Source organism: Pituophis catenifer, unplaced genomic scaffold (genome assembly GCF_029215685.1).
Source record: "Pituophis catenifer annectens isolate HBS135680 unplaced genomic scaffold, rPitCat1.0.hap2 SCAF_2, whole genome shotgun sequence".
NCBI classification, from domain to species: domain Eukaryota; kingdom Metazoa; phylum Chordata; class Lepidosauria; order Squamata; family Colubridae; genus Pituophis; species Pituophis catenifer.
This window is the reverse complement of record NW_027256882.1, coordinates 24,572,465-24,595,800: the sequence shown is the minus strand read 5'-3', so window position 1 is coordinate 24,595,800 and position 23,336 is coordinate 24,572,465. Positions and strand designations below refer to the sequence as shown.

Here is a 23,336-nt window from a genome sequence, read left to right as displayed (position 1 = left end):
ATAGATGTTATAATACAATTTGTGGAAATGATTTCCATGGGATGAAAATGCGATTGTTAAATGAATGATAAATGAGAAGATATTAGATGTTAGATTGATAATACAAGAAATTAGAGGATTTGTAATGATGAATATGAGAGGAAGCACAAAAGATTTATAACCGACCGACACACTACTTGTAATTGGAATGGATGATGGATGTTTTTATGTTTTGTTTAAAAAATAAACTTTTTTTTTTTTAAAAAAAACCTTCCGCCCCCAACCTCTTTTAAAGGGATCTCACGGGACTGGAACAGCCCCGACTGAAATGGGATAGGGTCTCCTGTTTGAGCAGGAGGTTGGACTAGATTACAAGATTCACTTAACAATTGTGTCAAAAATAGGGCGTAAAACACGGCAAAACTCACAACAATTGCCTTGCTTAGCAATTGCGGTCGTAAGTCAAGGACTACCTGTACTCCATATCTATGTTGACATAGGTGTCTTGGCATTATGAAGAACCACACAATGGATGTGGTTGCTTAACTAGCTGCAAATGCCTCTGGCAGTTCGATTCACTCTCAGGAGCCTGAGTGGCGTAGGAGGCTAATGCCTCCTACTAAGGCAGCATTTAACATCCAGCTGCCTGCAATTATTGCGAGTTCAATTCTCACCAGGCTCAAGGTCGACTCAGCCTTCCATCCTGTAGTGGAATGGAAGGACTAAAAAACATTCCCAGGCCAGTCAGAGACAGCTTTATTGCGCAAGGTTCAGAGCCAGATTTGTACCTGAAGCTTTGAACAACCAAAGAACTCTGATACAATGGTTTTTATACATTTCTAAGACAAAGGATTCAGTGAGATCATACATTTTCCGTATATGGTTAATCATGAGATCATACATCCGATTTTCCTTCTATGGTTACATACACTGTATAATAAGTTCATCTAATTACTTAAAGCATTAATCTTAGTTTACAAAATTATCTTAGCCACACAACTTTTCTTAAGTGCTCTGAGTTGCTAATGGGAGAGTTACTACTATCCTTGGGTAAATTCATTGGATTAAGTAACTCTTTGTAACATATAGGTCTTTGTGTCATTCACAGTCAGGTCACTCAGATGTTTTTCCATATGGCAGTCCTTTCCGTGACATCTAGGTCTCAGAAGATATATTACCACTTAAAGGGGTTTAACTGTTTGTTAATGTAATTTCCAACAAGCACTTTCCTCTCTTATAATAATGTGAATAGATAGGGTCTCTCAGAGTTCATGTATCCAAGCACGTCTTCCCCTTATAATAATGTGAATAGAGAGGGTCCCCCAGAGCCCATATATCTGACTCTGTATGATTCCTATTTTATTCACATTATTTCTTTTATCTACATTATTCTTTATTTGCTATTTACCTCAATCCTTTCTAAGGTGGGTAAAATGAGGACCTGGTTTGTGGGGGAAATAAGCTGACTTTGTATAAAATATACAAAAGTATGAAGGCTATTGCTTAACGCATTGTAAGCTGCCCTGAGTCTCCGGAGAAGGGCGGCATATAAAAATAAAATAAAAAAACGGTTCCATTTTATCAAGGAAATGGTTACGGCCAACTTCATCAAATACGGTACAGAAATCTAAGTATACCCTATCGGCCATATTCATTCATTCATTCAATCAGTCAATCAGTCAATCCATTAATCAATCAGAACAGATCTTAAGGGACCTTGGAGGTCTTCTAGTCCAACCCTCTGCTTAAACAGGAGACCCTTTAGCAGAGGTCTTCAAACTTGGCAGCTTTAAGACTTGTGGATTTCAACTCCCAGAATTCTCCAGCCAGCATAGCATAGCTGGCTGGAGAATTCTGGGAGTTGAAGTCCACAAGTCTTAAAGTAGGCAAGTGTGAAGACCTCTGCTATAATCCCTTCAACCCACCCACCCCCACCTCTTTCAAAGGGATCTGATGGGACTGGAATAGCCCCCTGTCTGAAATGGGATAGGTCTCTTGCTTGAGCAGGATGTTGGACTAGATTACAGGGGTCTCCAACCTTGGCAATTTCAACTCCCAGAATTCCCCAGCCAGCTTTGCTTAAAGTTGCCAAGTTTGGAGACCCCTGGACTAGAAGACCTCCAAGGACCCTTCCAACTCAATTGATCGATGATTGATTGATAGAGACTTGGCTGGCTGGGGAATTCTGGGAGTTGAAGTCCACCCATCATATAAAGTTGACAAAAACACCAATTTTAGGAGTGGGGAGACTTTCTGGTGCAGATAGTCAGTAGTACAATATTTATGATATTAATCAGAATAGAGCTGGAACGTACCTTGGAGGCCTTCTCACACCCTGGTCAGTGCTTCTTTATTCTCCTGCCATCAGGAAGGAGATATAGAAGCCTAGGGCAGCTGCACAAATAGGCTGAAGAACAGTTTTTAATTTATTTATTTATTTATTTATTTATTTATTTATTTATTTATTTATTTATTTATTTATTTATCAGATTTCTATACTGCCCTTCTCCTTCCGGACTCAAGGCGGTGAACAGCCAAATATAAAACATTCGTACACAATGGTAGTACAGTGGTTTAATGCACCCTGTTATTAACACAGCTGCCTGCAATTTCTGCAGGTTCGAATCTTACCAGGCTCAAGGTTGACTCAGCCTTCCATCCTTTCTAAGGTAGGTTAGTGGGGGCAATAAGCTGACTTTGTATAAATATACAAAAGTATGAAGGCTATTGCTTAACGCATTGTAAGCCACCCTGAGTCTCCGGAGAAGGGCGGCATATAAATCAAATTAAAAAAAAAAAAAAAGTTAAAATAGATTTAAAATAATTAAATAAAATTTGGCCCATAATTTAAAACATTTCAGTTAAAATCAATATCAAATTTTAAAACCAACCATAAAATCAGGACAGCCCAGCTAACTGAAAAAAGTAGGTTTTAAGGGCCCGACAAAAAGTCCGGAGGTCTGGGATCACTCGTATCTCTGGGGGTAGATTGTTCCAGAGGGTAGGTGCCACCACAGAGAAGGCTCTCCCCCTGGGGGTTGCCAGCCGACATTGTCTGGCCGACGGCACCCTGAGGAGGCCCTCTCTGTGGGAGCGAACTGGCCGGTGGGAGGCAATTGGTGGCAGAAGGCGGTCCCGTAAGTACCCCGGCCCTAAGCCATGGAGCGCTTTAAAGGTGGTCACCAACACCTTGAAGCGCACCCGGAAGTCCATGGGCTGTCAGGCTCCTGAATGGAAAATAACTTTACAACAACATAGTACGATTGACTTGCGGGGCCGGCGCGATGTGCAATAAATTCACACGGTGCAGTAGGATTGTGTGTTTGTTAGTAGGATTCACTGGGTTAGGGATTTTTCTTTTCTTTTACTCTCTTTCACTGTGAGTTGTATTGGGTTGGGGGGGGTGCACGAAGGGAAGCTCAGACAATCTCATTGTATACACATTGTACTCTGACAATAAAGCAGGGGTGAAATCTACTTACCTTCCCAACCAGTTCCGAAGTGCAAGCGTGTTGCACACGCACTTCCTTTGCTCACATGCACACGCAAATCACATGTGCACATGGACCCTCTGCGCATGTGCAAAACCTGTGCATGCGCAGGGGGTAAAAAACAGGTTATTTCCTGGGTAAAACCAGGAAGTAACGACAACCAGGCGGGTGGGTAGAGCCTCGCGCCGCCATCGCTACCAGTTCTCCGAACCACAGGTTCGACTAAACCGGTCTGAACCGGGAGCATTTCATCCCTGCAATAAAGGTTTAAATCTGAATTTTCTAGTCCAGCCTCCTGCTCAAGTAGGAGATGCCCGATGTCTATACCATTTCTGATAGATGCTTGTCCAGTTTCTTCTTAAAAACCTCCAGTGATGAAGCCCTCACAACTTCTGGTGGCAAGCTGTTCCACTGTTTAATTGTCCTCACTGTTAGGATATTTCTCTTTAATTCCAGGTTGCTCATTGTTTCTTGTCTTGCCCTCTGGTACTTTGGACAATTTTGACCCCCGTTATTTATTTATTTATTGATTGATTGATTGATTGATTGATTGATTGATTGGTTCGATTTATATGCCGCCCTTCTCCGGAGACTCAGGGTGGCTTACAATGCGTGAAGCAATAGTCTTCATACTTTTGTATATACCTGCTTAGTAGGTCTTTTGCCCCCCCCACCCCCAGCGGTGTTCTTTTTTATACAAAGTCAGCTTATTGCCCTCACAATCTAGGTCCTCATTTTACCTACCTCGGAAGGATGGAAGGCTGAGTCAACCTTGAGGCAACCTCTTTGTGGCAACCTCTCAAATACCGCAACACTGCTATCATGTTCCCCTTCGTCCTTCTTTTCTCTAGACTGGCCATATCCAATTCCTGTGACTGTTCCTCATGATTTAATCTCCAGGCCTTTAATCAACTTAATTGCTCTGTTTTACACTTTTTCCCAAAGTCTCAACATTTTTTTTTTGGTAATGTGTGGAGAACAATGCCCTCTTTTCAGAATAACAATTTTACTAAAAGGCTTAAGCTATTGTGCACTTCTCCTTTTTTTTTTTTTTTGTACAAAATGCCAGGAAAGATTGCCCCCAGCCTCCTGATTTTTGGCTACCGTGCATCGGTGATTCCCAACTTGGGGACTTAAATTCCCAGAATTCCTAGCAATGGGCCACACTGCCTGAGGTATTCTGGGAGTTGAAGTCCACCCATCCCACCATGGCCAGAGGTGGGAAAGCTGCTCTAAAATATGAACAAGGCTCTCCTCGGACAATGCCTCCAAAGAGTTAAGTGAACAGAGAGTTTGTTTGCCAGAGACTGCCGGAAATGTACTAAGAATTTCAATAAAAAGTGGAAGGGAGAGAAAAAGGGATGGAAAACAAATCTAGCATTTGAATTTGCCCTGTCTTCTCCCCGGCTTGAACATCATCCATCACCAAGGCTGCTGATCTGTGAAAAGTGCTTTTAATCTGCATTTCTTTGCTTGGGAAAAAGAAAGGGGTTCAAAGAGAAATCCCAGAATATTATCCTGAGCTTTTCTTAATGACTCTTTTTCCTTCCTTTTTAGACTTAACTTCATCTCGGGTTTCATTCTGAGACAGATCCTAGCTAAACCATGTTTGGGCAACTCTTTCCTGCTTGACTTAGAAGAAATTTCCATTAGAAGAAGTTCTTAGAAGAAGTTCAAGGAGTTGTTTTGCAAGGTAAGAGACCAACTTCTGCCAAAACAATAAATCTTTGCTTGCCTGCAGCTGGTATGTGACATTTTTGCCCAGCCAAGCTACACTCTTGATCCTGAAGAGCTGGATTACAGCTCCCATCATTAGCTGGCATGGTTGTGCTGGTTGGGGATAATGGGAGTTGTGGTTGTGTAGAAGTGATGTACCATATGTGATTTGTCGTATGGATCCTTTGCAGGGTGCTGAGCTCTGGAAGGTGGGGGCTGATGGTTTGCTTGCAAAGGAGTGGGAAAGTATATTCTGATTTACTTAGTCTTTTGCCTGGAAGTTCACAATTAATAATATGAAATAACTTTTTCTTGATTCTGCCCACTTTCCTATTATGCTTATACCAGGGGTGAAATCCAGCAGGTTCTGACAGGTTCTGGAGAAACGGTAGCGGGAAATTTTGAGCAATTCGGTGAACCAGCAAATACCACCTCTGGCTGGCCCCAGAGTGGGGTGGGGATGGAGATTTTGCAATATCCTTCCCCCAGGAGTGGGGAGGGAATGGGGATTTTATAGTATCCTTCCCCTGGAGCAGGGTTGGAATGGAGATTTTGCAGTATCCTTCCCCTGCCACGCCCACCAAGCCACAGAACCAGTAGTAAAAAAATTTGGATTTCACCACTGACTTATACTCATAGTGTTATTGTTGTTTTGTAGTTTGTGTTGGAGAGGTTGTGATTTTAAAATGTTGTCATGCTTTTTTTCCCCCTAGCTGTAGCTTTTTGTGGATAATATGAATAGGGTTTCTGGGTTACTATTAAAGCCATCGTTGTTTTAATATCTGAATGGCATAGGCCAAGTTTCCTGCCTGAGCAGGGGGTTGGACTAGAAGACCTCCAAGGTCCCTTCCAACTCTGTTATTCTAGTCTATTATTGAATAAGAAAGATGATCTTGATGGAGATATGCAGAAAGCCTAATCTCAATAAAAGGGGCTGAAACATTTTTGAGGTCCACAACAACAATACAGGTAGTCCTCAACGTACAACCACAACTGAGCCCAAAATTGATGTTGTTGAGAAATTTGTTAAGGGAATTTTGCCCTATTTTACGACTTTTCTTGCCACATTTATTGAGTGAATCACTGCAGTTGTTAAATTAATAACATGGTTGTTAAGTGAATTTGGTTTTCCCATTGACTTTTCTTGTCAGAAGGTTGCAAAAACGGATCATGGGATCCTGGGACCTGCAGCCGTCATAAATGTGGGTCAGTTGTCAAGCATGCAAATGCATATCACATGACCATGGGATGCCGCAACGGTCATAAGTGTGAAAAATGATCATAAGTCACTTTTTTCAGTGCCGTTGTAACTTTGAATGGTCACTAAGCGAACTGTCGTAAGTTGAGAACTACCTGTATAACCTTTATGACTGGTTGCTTAGTAACCATTCAATGTTATGATGGACCTCCTTGGGGGTACTTATGAGTGGAGTTGGAAGTTCAAATTGTGGTCACATGACCACATTTTAGCCAATCAGCAACTGGATCACATTTATGGCCATTTATAGCCCCCTGTGTGGCATGTGATGGCGTTTTGCGATGGTTTTACCAAAAACTGGGATTTACTTCCCGTTTTCAGCCAAACAGCTCTCATACCAAAACCACAGCTTCACTTAATGCCCAGGGCGTTTGCTTAACAACTGCCCAAAAAAGGTCATAAAATCAGGTGGGTTATGTGGCAATCTGATTTACAAGTAATGACCGGGATGGGCAACCTCCATTACATTTGTAACTCAAGGACTACCTATAACAGTGATGGCTAACCTTTTTGCCATCGCGTGCCAAAAGCAGGGGGAGCTCAGGGAGTCACGCATCTGTGTGCCCACACCCATAATTCTATGCCCCCCATCCCCCCGCACATACATGCGCATCCCTCCTGGGCTCCCCCCACTTTTGGCACGTGATGGCACAGTGGGCTCAATAGGCCCATTTTTTTGCCCTCCCCAGGCTCCAGGGGCTTTCTAGGAGCCTGAGGAGGGCGAAAACGACCTTCCCCACCCACCCCGGAGGCCCTCCAGAGGCCAGAAACGGCCCATTTGCTGACTTCCGGTGGGACCAGAAGGCCTGTTTTTCGCTCTCCAAATGCTCCAGAGCCTTTCTAGGAGCCTGGAGAGGGCAAAAATGGGCCTTCCCCCACCCCCCGGAGGCCCTCCAGAGGCCGGAAACAGCCTGTTTCCCGACTTCTGGTGGGCCCAGAAGACCTGAAAAAGGAGCTGAGCTTGCACGCCCACCGATATGGCTCCGTGTGCCACCTGTGGCACGCATGCCATAGGTTCGCCATCACGGACCTATAACATTGATGGCGAACCTATGGCACGCGTGCCCAAAGTGGCACACAGAGCCATGTTACCTGGCATGTGTGGCATCGCCCGTTCTTCTTCCGGGTTTCTGGTGCACATGTGCGCACGATGATCAGCTGGCCTTTTTGCATGCGGCAGTGCTGGTGTTGTGGAATGATAAGACCAAACAACATTCCTGGGTTAGCCAGAGACAGTTTTATTGCGCAAGGTTCAGAGCCAGTTTTGTACCTGAAGCTTTGAACAAGGGAAGAACCCTGATACAACTGGTTTTATACATTTCTAAGACAAAGGATTCAGTGAGATCATACATTTTCCATATGTGGTTAACATGAGATCATACATCTGATTTTCCCTATATGGTTACATACATTGGATAATAAATTAATCTAATTACTTAAACCATTAATCTTAGTTTCTTAGCCACACAACTTTTCCTAAGTGCTCGGAGTTGCTAATGGGAGAGTTACTGCTGTCCTTGGGTAAATTTATTGGATTAAGTAACTCTTTGTAACATATAGGTCTTTGTGTCATTCATAGTGAGGTCACTCAGATGTTTTCCATATGGTGGTTCTTTCGTGACATCTAGGTCTCAGAAGATATATTACCACTTAATGGGGTTTAACTGTTTGTTAATGTAATTTCCAACAAGCACTTTCCTCTCTTATAATAATGTGAATAGAGAGGTTCTCTCAGAGTTCATGTATCTAAGCACGTCTTCCCCTTATAATAATGTGAATAGAGAGGGTCCCCCAGAGCCCATATATCTGACTCTGTATGATTCCTTTCTTTTATTCACATTATTTCTTTTATCTACATTACTGGAAACTAGAAGATCTTCTAGCTGGTTTTCCATTTTCCTGCATGAGTGTGCACGCTGGCCAGTTGATCGTCATGTGTGCATGCGTGCCAGAAACCCGGAAGATTAGCTGGCTGAAACCGGAAGTTCAGTAGCTGAAACTGGAAGCTCATTTTCGGGGGCCCATGTGCCCTGGGCAGCTCCTCTTCCGGGTTGTGGCCCAGATGCATGCGCGCGCACTCCCTTTTCGGCACTTGGTGATGGTTCGCCATCAGTGTCCTATAGAGTTGATTTTTTTTTTTTTTGCTCTAGTTTAACAAATAGGCCTGACAATGGTTGTGTTTTTAGCTTCTACATCAAACCACCATTTGTCACCAAGAATCCATATAGACTGAGTGTATATTGGGTGTATACATCAACATTCCCAGGGACAAATATCCTTTTAGGAATCAGTCAACGTTTTATGGTGCTATACAGAGTTTCAAGTGTCTGAAACTGCTTCTTTCTACATGGAACATGTAGAAAGGATATGATTGGCCATGCAAAATGGTACATTATGTGGGCTAAGAGAACACATTTCTTGTGATAACTGGTTTCACACACTGTACTAAGTGATCGTTGTTTAATCATGGATTGTTGAATTACCCACTATGTGTTGGGTTTGTGCAACACACTAGTTAAGGATATTGTTGTGTTAACCAACCAGCAGAGCGTAGAACGCAGGGAAACAGTGCTGAGAGCAATGAATAAAATACATACAAACTGGTTTATCTAAGTTTTTTACTTTATAGTGAAAAACAATCTCATAGTTAGTTAGTTAGTTAGTTTATTATATTTGTATACCGCCCTTCTCCCGAGGGACTCAGGGCGGTGAACAGCCATGGTAAAAAATGTACAACAAAAATTAAAAGCTTATTAAAATAATTCAATCATTCGTCCAAATTTAAAATATCCAACTAAGATCATTTTAAAACCCCTTTCAAAACCCAATTTAAAAAACACTTTATCCTTCCTAGGATAAATTATGATTAAAGATAATAGTCTTTAATCAATCCAAGTCTTAGCCAGTCAAATCAGTCCAGTGATACAAAAGTCTTCTTACCATACAAAACAGCGGTAGGTAATAAACAGCAGCACATACACGCTGGTAACAGATCACAATGGTAGCATATCCACCCACGATGATAGCATCTCCACACACGATGGTAGCATATCATCAATGACTACATTTCAGCTCCCTTCTTGCTTAACGCACTGTAAGCCGCCCTGAGTCTCCGGAGAAGGGCGGCATATAAATCAAATTAAAAAAAAAAAAAGTTACAACACCGCTTATCCAATCAGGATACAATGACTCAGCATTACAATGACTCAGCATTACAATGATTCAGCAGTACCTCTTAAAGTCATAGAATACATATTCATGTTAAAGTCATAGAACACATATATTGTCCATATATTGCCTGGACAATCTGTTAGGCATACACCATATCCTAACAACACTAAACTCGGCACTTTGTGTCTCTTTCCAGGAAAGAGCCTCAGCCCATGGTATCACCTGTAGGAGACTCATTGGCTTGACCTATCAGCTTGTTCAGATGACCCATCGCAAGACCAAAAGCTGGAGAGAAAGTTTTTTGTGATGTTGGCTGCTACGGAGAGGAAGAGCCAAATCAGCCTTGAGCCAAAAAAGCCGAAACAAAAATGACCGATAAGCTGAAAGAGGGACTTGACAAGGAAGAACCGATGGAGAAATTGGGACTAGGCCAAAAAACGCATCCCAGTTCCAACCATTTGGACACACAGATTAAGGCTGAGCCGGGGGAAGGGATATCCCAAGCTCCAGTACTGCAATGGCAGGGATCCCCAAAAAGGAAACGGGCCCTTTTATCCAACCAAAGCAAACCACAGCTGTCGGAGCCCCCCGTGCTGCGGGAGGGGGACGTCAAAGTCTTTTGGGATGACTTGAAGAGGGGAGAAGAGGCTTGTTGGGGGGGAAGCAGACAGCCGCCTGGCCCCAGAGAAGCCAAGAAGGCCAATGGCAACCTCAGCCCCCAGGAGAATTATGGAAAAATGAAGGCGGCCATCTTGTGTGGGGAAGCCAGCTGCCAGGAGTTGCAGCGCCAACGTTTTCGGCACTTTTGCTACAAGGAAGCCGAGGGGCCCCGGGAGGCTTGCATCCAGCTTCGAGACCTCTGCCGTCACTGGCTGAAGCCGGAGAGGCACACCAAGGAGCAGATCTTGGAGCTGGTGATCCTGGAGCAGTTCCTGGCCATCCTGCCCCAAGGGATGCGGCGCTGGGTCCAAGAAAGCGGGGTGGAGACTTGTGCCCAAGTGGTGGGCTTCGCCGAGGAATTCCTCCAAAGGGAAGACCCGAATCACGAAGACGAGGTGAGGGTGAGCGGTTGTGAGGAGAGAAAGAAAAGGGGTTCTATAGTTTAACCCAATCCACTCCTCAGATTTACATTTTCATGTATTAAGTGGAGGCTAAAACATATGAAGAACGGTTGCAGGAACTGGGTATGTCTAGTTTAATGAAAAGATGGACTAGGGGAGACATGATAGCAGTGTTCCAATATCTCGGGGGCTGCCACAAAAAAAGAGGGAGTCAAGCTATTCTCCAAAGCACCTGAGGGTAGGACAAGAAGCAATGGGTGGAAACTAATCAAGGAGAGAAGCAACTTAGAACTAAGGAGAAATTTCCTGATGATGAGAACAATTAACCAGTGGAACAGCTTGCCACCAGAAGTTGTGAATGCTCCAACACTGGACGTTTTTAAGAAGAGATTGGACAACCATTTGTCTGAAGTGGTGTAGAGATTCCTGCCTAAGCAGGGGGTTGGACTAGAAAACCTCCAAGGTCCCTTCCAACTCTGTTATTCTATTGTTCTAAAACTCTATCGCGTGCATGAGAAATATTGGTCTCTCTGATTGTTTGAAGTCTTACAGGTAGTCCTCGACTTATAGCCATTTGTTTAGTGACCGTTCAAAGTTACCACGGCAAAAAGGGACATGTCTTTTTTCACACAACCATCTCCATGGTCACATGATCAAAATTCAGATGCTTGGCAACTGACTCGCATTTATGACGGTCGAAGTGTCCTGGGGTCACATGATCCCTTTTTTGCGACCTCCTGACAAGCAGAGTCAACGGGCAAGCCAGATTTACTTAACATCCAGATTTACTAATTTAACAACTGCAGGAATTTGCTTAACCGCTGTGGCGAGAAAGGTCGTAAAATAGGACAACTGTCTTGCTTAATAACAGAAATGTTGCGCTCAGTTGAAGTCTGGGAGTTGAAGTCCGCCAGGCTTAAAGTTGCCCAGGTTGGAGACCCCTGCAGTGGAGTATCAGGTTGACTCAGAGAGGATGTTCTGCCCCCAATCTTTGGACCCCTTTTCTTGGAGCACTTCCCCCTCCCCCATTTTTTCCCCCATTAAACTAGACATATCCAATTCCTGCAACCGTTCTTCATATGTTTTCGCCTCCAGTCCCCTCATCATTTTTGTTGTTCTTCTCTGCGCTCTTTCTTTGCTTTTTTGCTTTGATTTCTTTCTCCATTTCAGGTGCCGGGTCCATTTGAAGACACATCTTGCAGTGTCCCCAAGGCCGGATGCGTCCTCTTTGATTTGCGGCAGACACAACTTACCAAAGATGAGAAAGATCACAGCATGGAAGGCAGAAGTTACTGTGGTACGTGAGAGTCTACCCTGATGATTCTATTCTATTCTATTCTATTCTATTCTATTCTATTCTATTCTATTCTATTCTATTCTATTCTATTCTATTCTATTCTATTCTATTCTATCCTCCTTCTTCATACATCACATGTGTCAGGTTTCGAGGTCGTCTCAAATAAATTGCATTTCAAACAAAGTCTTTGAAGTAAAACTCCCATTTATTAAGCACGACATTCTGAATCCGACTCCAATTGCAGCCGACACTGACTTCCAGACCCAAAACCCTCCCTTTCTGTTCCCCACTCCCCTGCACTCATTGGCCATCTTCCAAGTCACTCTACCCCTATCTACTGCTCCAACTCAAAGGAATTTCCCCCCTCCCATCCCATCTCCTAGGGGATATTATCTCCAGGGAAAATAAGTAGGTGAAAAGTCAAACGTCCCTTTCCAGATGCCTCCGCTTCTTCTTCCTATGTCAGCACTAGAGTAAATGCAGCTTGAAGTGCTGACAACATGTTTATGTTAATAAGCTTTCTTGTCAAAAGAGGTTAACAAAGTTTATATATCTACATGCCTTAGCTAGCATCCTTCTAGGCATGAGCTTAAATGGACTCCAGAGGATGGTAGAGGACAGGAAGGCCTGGAGGAACGTTGTCCATGGGGTCGCAATGGGTCGGACACGACTTTGCAACTAACAACCACAAACAGTGTCCCACTACAAAATTCAGACGCTTGACAACCGACTCATATTTATGATGGTTGCAGTGCCCTGGGATCATGGGATTGTCTTTAGTGACCTTCTTACAAGTAAAGTCAATGGAGAACCCAGATTCGCTTAGCAACTGTGTTACTAACTTAACAACGGCAGTGATTGACTTAACACCTGTGGCAAGAAAGGTCGTAAAATGGCCCAAATTTCACTTAACAACTATCAATTGTTGTCTTAAGTCAAGGACTGCCTTTACTGCCTCTGCTTTAGGAGGAAAGGTGGCATTAAAAAAAAAACATTTCACAATCACCACTACCACTACTCACTCCTTCCTTCCTTCCTTCCTTCCTTCCTTCCTTCCTTCCTTCCTTCCTTCCTTCCTTCCTTCCTACCTTCTTTCCTTTGTTCATTCATAGCACATTGTAAGCCGCCCTGAGTCTCCGGAGAAGAGCGGCATATAAATCAAATTAAAATAAAATAAAAATAAATTCATTCATTCATCTCACTTAAGTGACTGCGGGCAGTTAAAGTTTTGTGGCTGTCAGTTCTATAGATTAACCATTGTATAAAAATATATGTTTGGGGCAGTCTTGAGATGCACTTACCTTCGCTACCGGATCGGAAATGTGAGCGTGCACGCCTCTTCTGCTCATGTGCAGAGCCTTCTGTGCATGTGCAGAGGGTCAAAAATGGGACGTAATGACATCCCGGCGGGTGGGCGGAGCCTCCCACCACCGGCCCTACCGGCTTGCACGAGCTGCGTAGATCCTGCTGGATTTCACCACTGGTTTGGGGTTTTCCCAGTCCTCCCAACATTCATGTAGTTTGTTTGTTTGTTTGTTTGAAATGTATTAAATTGAGATGCCGGCCATCTCACTGCTGACTGGCAGTTCAGTGAGGGGCCGATGGGGCTGTAGAATTTTGAAGAAAAAAAAACAGGTTTGCTCACTCCCTTTTTTTCCAGAACCGGGCATGGATTTATCTTTGTCTCTTTTTTTAGGAGACAGTGAGGAATCTTGTGAAAGAGAGATTTCTTCCACGGGAACTCAAAAGCATGCAGAGGCTCGCCAGGCACTGCCTGGAAGAGGGAGAAGCATTTCCTGGAGGAACGGAAAGCGTGAGAGCAGCCCGGTTCAAAAAGTTAAGATCCCTGTTTCGCCAGAGGACAAACCCTCCATTCGCATGCAACCAAGGTCCACTTTGGAAAATCTGAAGTCCTGCAGGAAGGAGGAGAATAACCTTGGATGCAGTCCAGATGTCTTAATCGATACCAAATGTTGTAAGACCTTGGACTCTGCGGCCACCCCCGGCCAGAGGGTGCTCTTCCCTAACCTTCAACGTATCCTCAAGGGCGAGCAATCCTGCAGCTGTCTGAACTGCGGGAAAAACTTCCATCACGGTTTGAGCCCAGCCGAATGTGGTGATGAGCCTTCGCAATGCTTGGATTGCGGGAAAGACTTGGTTCTTACGAAGCGGGAAAGTCTGGATCGAGGTGAGGAGCTTTACAGGTGTTTAACCTGTGGGGAAAACTTTACTCTCTATTCCAGCCTGATGAAGCACAAGAGGATCCACTCTGGGGAGGGATTGGGTCCTTCCGTGAGCAGCGGGCAAAGAGGAGATCTTTCCATCTTGGAAGAGCAGGTTTTAGGGGGAAAGAAGCCCTATCAGTGCCCAACCTGTGGGAAGAGCTTCAATAAGAGCTCAGCTTTTCAGTTCCACAAGCGAATCCATACTGGGGAGAGACCCTACACCTGCGCCAACTGTGGGAAAAGCTTCAGCCAAAGATCCAATCTGATCTTGCACGAGAAAACTCACACGGGAGTCAAACCCTTCCGGTGCTCAGACTGTGGGAAGACCTTCCTTCGGAGCTCCGATCTGGTGAGGCACGAGATCACCCATACCGGAGAGAAACCCTACACCTGCTCGGAGTGCGGCCGCTCCTTCAGCCACAACTCGACTCTGATTGCTCACGAGAGGACTCACACCGGGGAGAAGCCCTACAAGTGTTCGGTCTGTGGGAGGAGCTTCCGGCACCACTCAGGCCTTATCAAGCATGAGAGGACCCACACCGGAGAGCGGCCGTATGCGTGTCTGGCCTGTGGGAAGAGCTTCAGCCAGAGTTCGGGGCTTACGCTTCACTTGAGAACTCACACAGGCGAGAAGCCCTACTGGTGCTCAGTTTGTGGAAAGAGGTACACGCAGAGGTCAAAACTGACCAAACATGAGAAAACTCATTTGGTTGAGGTGGTGTAGTAGCTACTCAAGGTAGAGGATCAGTTTAAGGACTCCTGGATCTTGATGGTCCGACTTGGGGCTTGTTGGGTGTCAATAACGAAGCGTGTCAATAGTAAATATGTATCGATCGATGGTTACACCCAAAGGCTACCCAAAACTGGCCGTCATTAATTAGCAAAGATGATTGTGATTCTTGGGACTCAAAGGAAGAAGAGTAGGTGGTTCTCAAGGCATAAGAAGAAAAGGTTTCCCATTAGGACAGATTTCACCAACCTTTCCGGGTTGGTGGCCTGGAGCAGGGAGAAGGAGGCAGGGGTGGGATTCAGAAATTTTAGCAACCAATTCTCTGGGTGGGCGTGGCTATAGTGGGTGTGGCCTACCCGGCCTCCTGAACCATGGGGGGGGGAGACGTTTTTGCTCTCCCCAGACTCCGGAATCATTCCTTGAGCCTCTGGGAGGGCGAAAATAACCTCCCCCGGGTCTCCGGAAGCTGGAAACGGGCCCATTTTTGGACTTCTGGTAGGCTGTTTTTCGCCCTCCCCAGGCTCTGGAGGCTTTCCTTGAGCCTTTGGGAGAGTGAAAATGGCCTCCCCCAGGCTCCAGAGGCCCTTTGGAGGCCAGAAATGGTCCTGTTTTCAGACTTCTGGTACTTCCAGTAGGCCCATTTTTCACCCTCCCCAGGCTCCGGAGGCTTTCCTCAAGGCTCTGGGAGGGCAAAAATGGCTCCCCCTGAGCTCCGGAGGCCCTCCAGAGGCCAGAAACAGTCCTGATTTTGGATTTCTGGTAGGCCTGTTTTTTGCCCTCCCCAGGTTCTGGAGGCTTTCCTTGAGCCTCTGTGAGGGCTCCGGAGGCCCTCCAGAGGCCGGAAACAGGCCCATTTCCGGACATCCAGAACTTCCCCCCCCCCGAGCCTCCACACGGGCCCTGCACTTACCTGGCATCCAAAACGGGCTGCATGGAGACTCCTGGGAGGAGCGGGGTCAGCCAGTCCTTGCAACAATCGGTTTGGTGAACCAAATTAAAATTAACATCTGGTTCGCCCGAACCCATCCAAACCAGCTGAATCCCATCCCTGGAGGGAGGGGGGAAAGAGGGGATGATAAACACTGGAAGTTTTTAAGACGACGTCGGAATAACCATTTGTCTGAAGTGGTGTAGGGTTTCCTGCCTAGCAGGGGGTTGGACTAGAAGACCTCCAAGGTCCCTTCCAACTCTGTTATTCTGTATTCTGATTTGGTGGAATAACAGAATTGGAAGGCATCCTGGAGGGCATCTAGTCCAACCCCGTGCTCAAGTAGGACACATTATACCATTCGGGACAAATGGCTGTCCTATCTCTTGACCAAAGCCTCCACAAATGGAATTGGACAAATGGAGCATCCACAAATTCTGAAGGCAAGCTGTTCCACTGATTTCATTCTTTTGTCAGGATGATCTTCTCCAGTTGATCGCTATTGGTTGGAAGTAAGTGCAAATAATTAATGGGACCTCCACCATCCCTCATTGTCACCTGGGTCACTCTTCCTCTCACACCATCGAATCCTGGAGCTTGTTCAGTCCCTCAGTTACCATCTGTTATGTGATGGCGAAGAATCCCCACTCCGTAGAGCCCTAAACTGTCTATGCCCTTTATTCTCAAACTAATCTGAGATAACCAGGTACAACGCTTGATGCCTTCAAACCTTACTACAGGGTTAAGTACAGGTAGTTCTCGACCTAGGACCACAAATGGAAGCTGCCCATTATGGCTGTAAGTCGTGTCGGTCATAAAGAGGGTCATCATGTGTTTGATTCAATTTTATGACCTTTATTGCAGTCGTTGTTCAGCAAATCACCCTAGTCCAGGGGTGGGCAATTGTGGCTCTTTTACAGCCTGTGGACTTCAACTTGGCTGTCTCAGGAATTCTGGGAGTTGAAGTCCACAGGTTGTAAAAGAGCCACAATTGCCCACCCCTGCCCTAGTCACAAAATGAATTTGCAGTCATTAAACAAACTCTTTGTTTGTTACTGGGCATTTTTGCGGAAAACCAGAAGTAAATGATGTTTTTTGACAAAAACATTGTAAATTGTGGTCAGGTGACGGCAGGATGCAAGCAAACAAGGCTGGCTGAGGAATTCTGGAAATTGAAGTCTACACATCTTCAAGCAGCCAAGGTTGAAAAAAAAACAGAGGATTAGGCCGATGATAGGTTTTCCCCCATGATTTTCTCTTATGCTCTTGTCAGACGAATTTTCTTGGTCTGATTTTTGTCAACCCAGTTACAAATAAACACAAATGGCAGCTGCTGGAAGTAGAGTAATTTATTCATTCAACCACATACAGTGACAGAATATCAGAGTTGGAAGGGAACTTAGAGGTCTTCTAGTCCAACCCCCTTTCCCCCCATCCAAGCAGGAGATTCTATATACCATTCCAGACAAGTGGCTGCCCAGTCTCTTTTTAAAAGCCTCCAGTGATAGAGCACCCACAATTTCTGGAGGCAAACTGTTCCACTGGATAATTTTTCTCCTTGTTAAGAAATTTCTCCTTAGTTCTAGGCTGCTTCTCTCCTTGATTAGTTTCCATCCATCGTTTCTTGTCTTTGGAAAATAAGTTGACCTCCTCCTTTGTGGCAGCCCCTCAAGTATTGGAACGCTCTTATCATGTCACCCCTAGTCCTTCATTTCACTAGACTACACAAACCCAATTCCTGCAACCGTTCTTCATGTTTTAGTTTCCAGGCCCTTAATCTTCTTAGTTATTTAAGCCGTTAAACAAAATTAAAAATAGCCTACATTGTTAGGGATGTACCATTAGAGATACATTATGACAAAGCAGGTTTGAGATTTAGATTTGCACATTGAGGTGCTCCTGCCCTGAGCTTTGATTGTGAGGTGTATATATTAGATGTGTATATTTGGATTGAATACTCTCAAATTGGCCTTTTTAGTCATACTAGATGCTGTTTTAGGACCTCTTTCCAGGGCATGATATCATAGTCTTTTGAGACTGAAGGATGCCAATGTCAGATTTGGATGTTGCCCTGAGGACATGTGAAGTCTGGGAAGGACAATTGCCCTCAAATATATAAATTCTTTCCTAACATGTGGATTTTTTAATAGTGGGTTGAATTGTGATTTCTCCTTATATTGAGAGGATTCTGGTGTTTTTGTTTTGTTTTTTGATGGAGCCAATGAAATGCTCTTAATTAATTTTAGTCCAAGTGTCAAATGCAAACCAAGAGGGTTTTTTTTCTCCTGTATCTTTATTTCGAGGCTTGCTGGCAGATCAGAGTCTTTTAACTTCATTCGAATTCTCTGTTTATTATACATTGAAGAAAGTGGTGCGAAAGACTCAAATCCCAGCTTTCCAAACTGCTGAGCCTTCTGAACATTCAATCCAGCCAGGTGCCTTCAAAAATAAATAAAATAAAAAAAATCCATTCGCCCTCCTCCATGAAGCCAGCCTTCCCCAGCCTGGCACCCTTGCAAGTTGCAAACTCCAACGCCCATAACTTATAAGCACGATGGGTGTCGGAGTCCAACATACGTGTTAGGCGCCGCTCTGTGTTATTCGGACCTGCCAGATCCCGAAAGAGGGGGGTGCTGACAGTCGAGCCCGATTCCTAGAGAGATCGTTCGAACGCCCGAACGAGGGGGGGCGATAAAAGTGAAGGCCACCCAGTTCCTAGAGAGACCGTACGAACGCCCGAGCGAGGGGGGCGATAAAAGTGAAGGCCACCCCGATTCCTAGAGAGACCGTACGAACGCCCGAGCGACGGGGGGGCGATAAAAGGGAAGGCCACCCCGATTCCTAGAGAGACCGTACGAACGCCCGAGCGACGGGGGGCGATAAAAGGGAAGGCCACCCCGATTCCTAGAGAGACCGTACGAACGCCCGAGCGACGGGGGGCGATAAAAGGGAAGGCCACCCCGATTCCTAGAGAGACCGTACGAACGCCCGAGCGACGGGGGGGCGATAAAAGGGAAGGCCACTTCCTGTTCCTTCTCCCTTATACGTTCCCCCTCCTCGCCACTTCCTCTTCTCTCGTTCCCCCCCCATCCCCGCCCCCCCCCACCCCTCCGCCGGCGCCCTTCCCATCGCTCCGGCGGAGGCTGGTCCGCCTGGCGGCATTTGCGATCGCCGCGGCTTTTCGGAGAAGCGGCTTCCAAGACGCACCTTGCAGGTGGGGGTTGAGCGGGGAGGAGGCTCCGCCGTTTTTTTTCCCCGACGCTGATTTTTGCAGACAAAAGGAGCTTGGGGAGGAGGGGGGGGGCTGAGCCAGGAGGGTGGATGGGGAGGGGAGGGGCGGGAGCGCAGCTGCTGAACTGGGGAAAGAAGAGGGGGGGGGAAATGGGAGGGGTTTTCCCCCGCCCCCTTTAAATGGAGAAGAGGGGAAACCCCTCCAAATAAAAGCTCCTTTTGCAACCTGATCTGAGCTCCGCAGAAGCAGAACAGATGTCAAAGCATGGAGAAAAAGGAGGGTGGGTGGGGGTTGCAGCCAAACCTTTGCAAACTGGGGGGGGGGGGTTTATTTTATTTTATTTTATTTTATTTTTATTATTTTATTTTATTTTTATTATTTTATTATTTTATTTTATTCTGTTATTATATTTTATTTTTATTATTTTATTTTATTTTATTTTATTATTTTATTTTATTATTTTATTTTATTTTATTTTATTATTTTATTTTATTTTATTATTTTACTTTATTTTATTATTTTATTTTATTCATTTCATTTCATTGATTTGTCAGATTTATCTGGGTGCTCATCTCTCTCACGAAGTGAACTCTGGGCGGGATCGGGATGCAAAATAGAAACCAGGAATTCAATCATTCCATTGCAAACGTTTTGTTTGTTGCAAAACCCCCATAGCAACCATAGAAATACATTTCAGTAGCAATCAAAAGCAATTTTCCTGACCAAACAACCGGTGGGAAGGGCTTGCCTTGGGAAGTTGTGGCTGCTCCATCACTGGAGGCTTTTAAGGAGAGATCTTGGACAGCCATTTAACAGAGTTGGAAGGGACCTTGTAGGTCATCTAGTCCAACCCCCCGCCCAAGCAGGAGACCCTACACCATTGATTGATTGATTGATTCGATTTATATGCCACCCTTCTCCGGAGACTCGGGGCAGCTTACAATGCTTTTAAGCAATAGCCTTCATACTTTTGTATATACCTGCTTAGTAGGGCTTTCAGCCCCCCCTAAGCGGTGTTCTTTTTCATACAAAGTCAGCTTATTGCCCCCACAATCCAGGTCCTCATTTTACCTACCTCGAGAGGATGGAAGGCTGAGTCAACCTTGAGCCTGGTGAGATTTGAACTTGCAGTAATTGCAGGCAGCTGGTGTTACTTAACAGTGCTTTCTGACAAATGGCAGTCCAGTCTCTTCTCAAAAGCTTCCAATGATGAATCACCCACTTTTGAAAGTAGTTTCTCTTCGATGGGTTGATTGTCAGAAAATTTATCCTTATTTCCAGGTTGAATCCCTCCTTGTTTAGTTTCCATCCATTATTCCTTGTCTGGCCTTCGGGTGCTTTGGAAAATAGCTTGACCTCCTCCTCTCTTCCCTCCATAGTCTGAAATGGTATAATAAGGTCTCGTGCTTGGACGGGATGTGTGTGTGTGGGAGGGTTGGACTAGATGACCTCCAAGGATCCTTCCAACTCTGTTATTCTGTTATCCCTGTTAAATAAACAAGGAGAGGAGAGGAGAGGGGTTAGAAATATTACCAACGGGCAAGCTCCCAATGACAGGGGATCTCCAGCTTCCCCACACACCACATTTGGAGGGTTTTCTGGAAGGCCCTAAGGGTTGGAGCTGACCTCATCTGGGAGGCTGTGATGTTCCTGAGAATGAGTGAAAGGCAGATGGATGATTGACAGCTCTTCTACCCCCTCCCCCCCTTCCCCTGTTTTGTTAAGACCTTGCTGGGGTTGATGGTGCAGTGGACGAAAGGAAGGGACTTCTGCCCCTTTTGGTACATTACTGGGGTTCCAAGGTTGGACCCCCAGCTCTCGCTTCAACTTCAGTTTGGCTTCTCAACCTTGAATGAAAAGAGCCAGAATGGACTTTGGGGAGGGCAAGCCAAACCCTCCTTGTTAAACGTGCAGATGTGCAGTGTTTGAAAAGAACAGAGGAGGCAACCCTTGGCGCCTGCAAGTTATCTTCATCAAAGATTTCTGCTCAAAGGCACCACTGCAAAAAGCTAATTGGGGATGGGTGCTTGCCAGTGCTTTATTTATCATAAATGACAGGGTTTTTTTTTTTTTTCTTCCTGCCAAGCTGTGCAGTTTAAAGTGGAGCTTTTATCTTCTCTTTGCAATTATCAAAGAAATGCGTAAGGAGGGAAAACGCTTTGGGAAAAACACGTCTAGAATGTTCCTGCTGGAGTCTCAAGTCATTTGAAATAAACCCACGGGTAATGATAATCCTCTTTCCCTTTCTCTTCCGCCGTCTGTCACGGAGTAGAGAAACTGAATAGCCGACGTGGTATTTTGGACTGAAGTTAAGATTTTTATTTGGATCACTGGGTGTCTTTCCAAGCGAGAGTCGATCTCTAGAGCAGAGGTCTTCAAACTTGGCAGCTTTAAGACTTTAAGAGAAACTTGGCAGCTTTAAGAGAATTCTGGGAGTTGAAGTCCACAAGTCTTAAAGCTGCCGAGTTTGAAGACCTCTGCTCTAGAAGGTGGAAAAAAAAAACCTAACGATAGAAACAACTGAAGCGTTTGTTCGCTTTCAGACGGCGATCAAAGAAATGAGTCGCCAAAATATGTATGTATGTGGGCTGAATTTCATCTTGTCACATAATAGAAACTGGGACTTGGACTGAACAGGAATTCCGTGCAATAGAAAAAGGAGGATTGATGGATTGATTAAACTGTATTGAGAGCCTGCCCCCGATCCAAATCAGGCTCGGGGGGGGGGGATCACAACCATTTTTTAAAAAGATGTATTTATTTAATTTAGGTAGTTCTTGACTGATGACCGCCACTGAGCTCAAGTTTTCTGTTGCCTAAGCAAGACGGCTGTTAAGTGAGTTTTGCCTCATTGTATGACCTATCTTGCCACAGTTTAAATGCAGTTGTTTACTGACTGGCACGTAAGTGAATCTTGCTTCCCCATTGACTTCGCTTATCAGAAGGTTGCAAAAGTTAAATCATATGACCCCGGGTCACTCCAACTGTCATAAAATACATACCAGTTGCCAAGCATCTGAATTTTGATTGTGTGACCGTGGGAGATGCAGCAACGGTCATAAGTGTGAAAAACGGTCATCAAGTCACTTTTTTTCAGTGTCATTTGTCACTAAACAAATGCAGAGGCGGTCTGACTCCAGATGACCTGTATATTAAATCCCAAGTACTTAAAACTGCCTTTATTGTAAGGTTACATTAAAAAAAGTAAAACCAATTTAGAAACAGATCATGAATAGAATAGAATAGAATTCTTTATTGGCCAAGTGTGATTGGACACACAAGGAATTTGTCTTGGTGCATACCAGTGGTGGGTTCCTCCTGGTTCGGTCCGATTCGGCCGAGCCGGTAGCGGTGACGATATGACGTCACTGAACCGGTTCTCCCCCCCCGCCCTCCCACCCCCCCACATTATTCTTACCTTTTATTTGGCCCCACCCCCAATCTATTGCTGCCTCCTGAGTCCCAGCTGATGACTAGAGGGAAAAAAACTGTTTAAATTCTTGCCACGGGGCTTCAAAGGGCTGTCCTACAGCTGATCAGTGTTAAAAGCAAACAAATGAGTCGGGTCGTAAGTGTGAGGACTGGTCATAAGTGCGAGGACCTTCCAGAAATGACTGACCAGCTAGCCACGCCTGCCTGGTCACATGACCTCCAAGCCACACCCACAAAATAAGCCACGCCCACAGAACCGGTAGTAAAAAAAATTAGAACCCACCCCTGGTGCATACGCTCTCAGTGTACATAAAAGAAAAGATACGTTCATCAAGAATCATAAGGTATAATACTTAATTATAGTCATAGGCTACAAATAAGCAATCAGGAAACAATATCAATATAAATCTTAAGGATACCAGCAAGAAAGTTACAGTCATGCAGTCATAAGTGGGAGGAGATGGGTGATAGGAACGATGAGAAGATTAATAGTAGTGCAGACTTAGTAAATAGTTTGACAGTGTTGAGGGAATTATTTGTTTAGCAGAGTGATGGCGTTCGGGGAAAAAACTGTTCTTGTGTCTAGTTGTTCTGGTGTGCAGTGCTCAATAGCGTTGTTTTGAGGGTAGGAGTTGAAACAGTTTATGTCCAGGATGCGAGGGGTCTGTAAATATTTTCATGAGCATCCAGAAGGCAAATTCTGTAAGGCAACAAAACATTCTAGACCCAAAGGTGTTTTTTTCAAGAGGCGACTTTTCTTGTTTAACAAGGAAGTCCAGTTGCCTCTTGAAAAAGCCCCTTTGGGATAACCGTGAG

At 44.9% G+C, this 23,336-nt stretch overlaps 1 protein-coding gene across 1 annotated transcript in view; it reads left to right on the top strand.

Annotated features, from left to right (window-relative positions):
* The first annotated feature begins 9,983 nt into the window (after positions 1-9,983).
* The window catches only part of LOC139310008 (zinc finger protein 585A-like), a 47,857-nt gene continuing 34,504 nt past the window's right edge, over positions 9,984-23,336 (top strand). The window contains exons 1-3 of the mRNA XM_070934185.1: positions 9,984-10,676; positions 11,847-11,973; positions 13,670-14,861. Coding sequence (XP_070790286.1) covers positions 9,984-10,676; positions 11,847-11,973; positions 13,670-14,861 — 2,012 coding nt within the window. The remainder of the gene's footprint in view (positions 10,677-11,846; positions 11,974-13,669; positions 14,862-23,336) is intronic.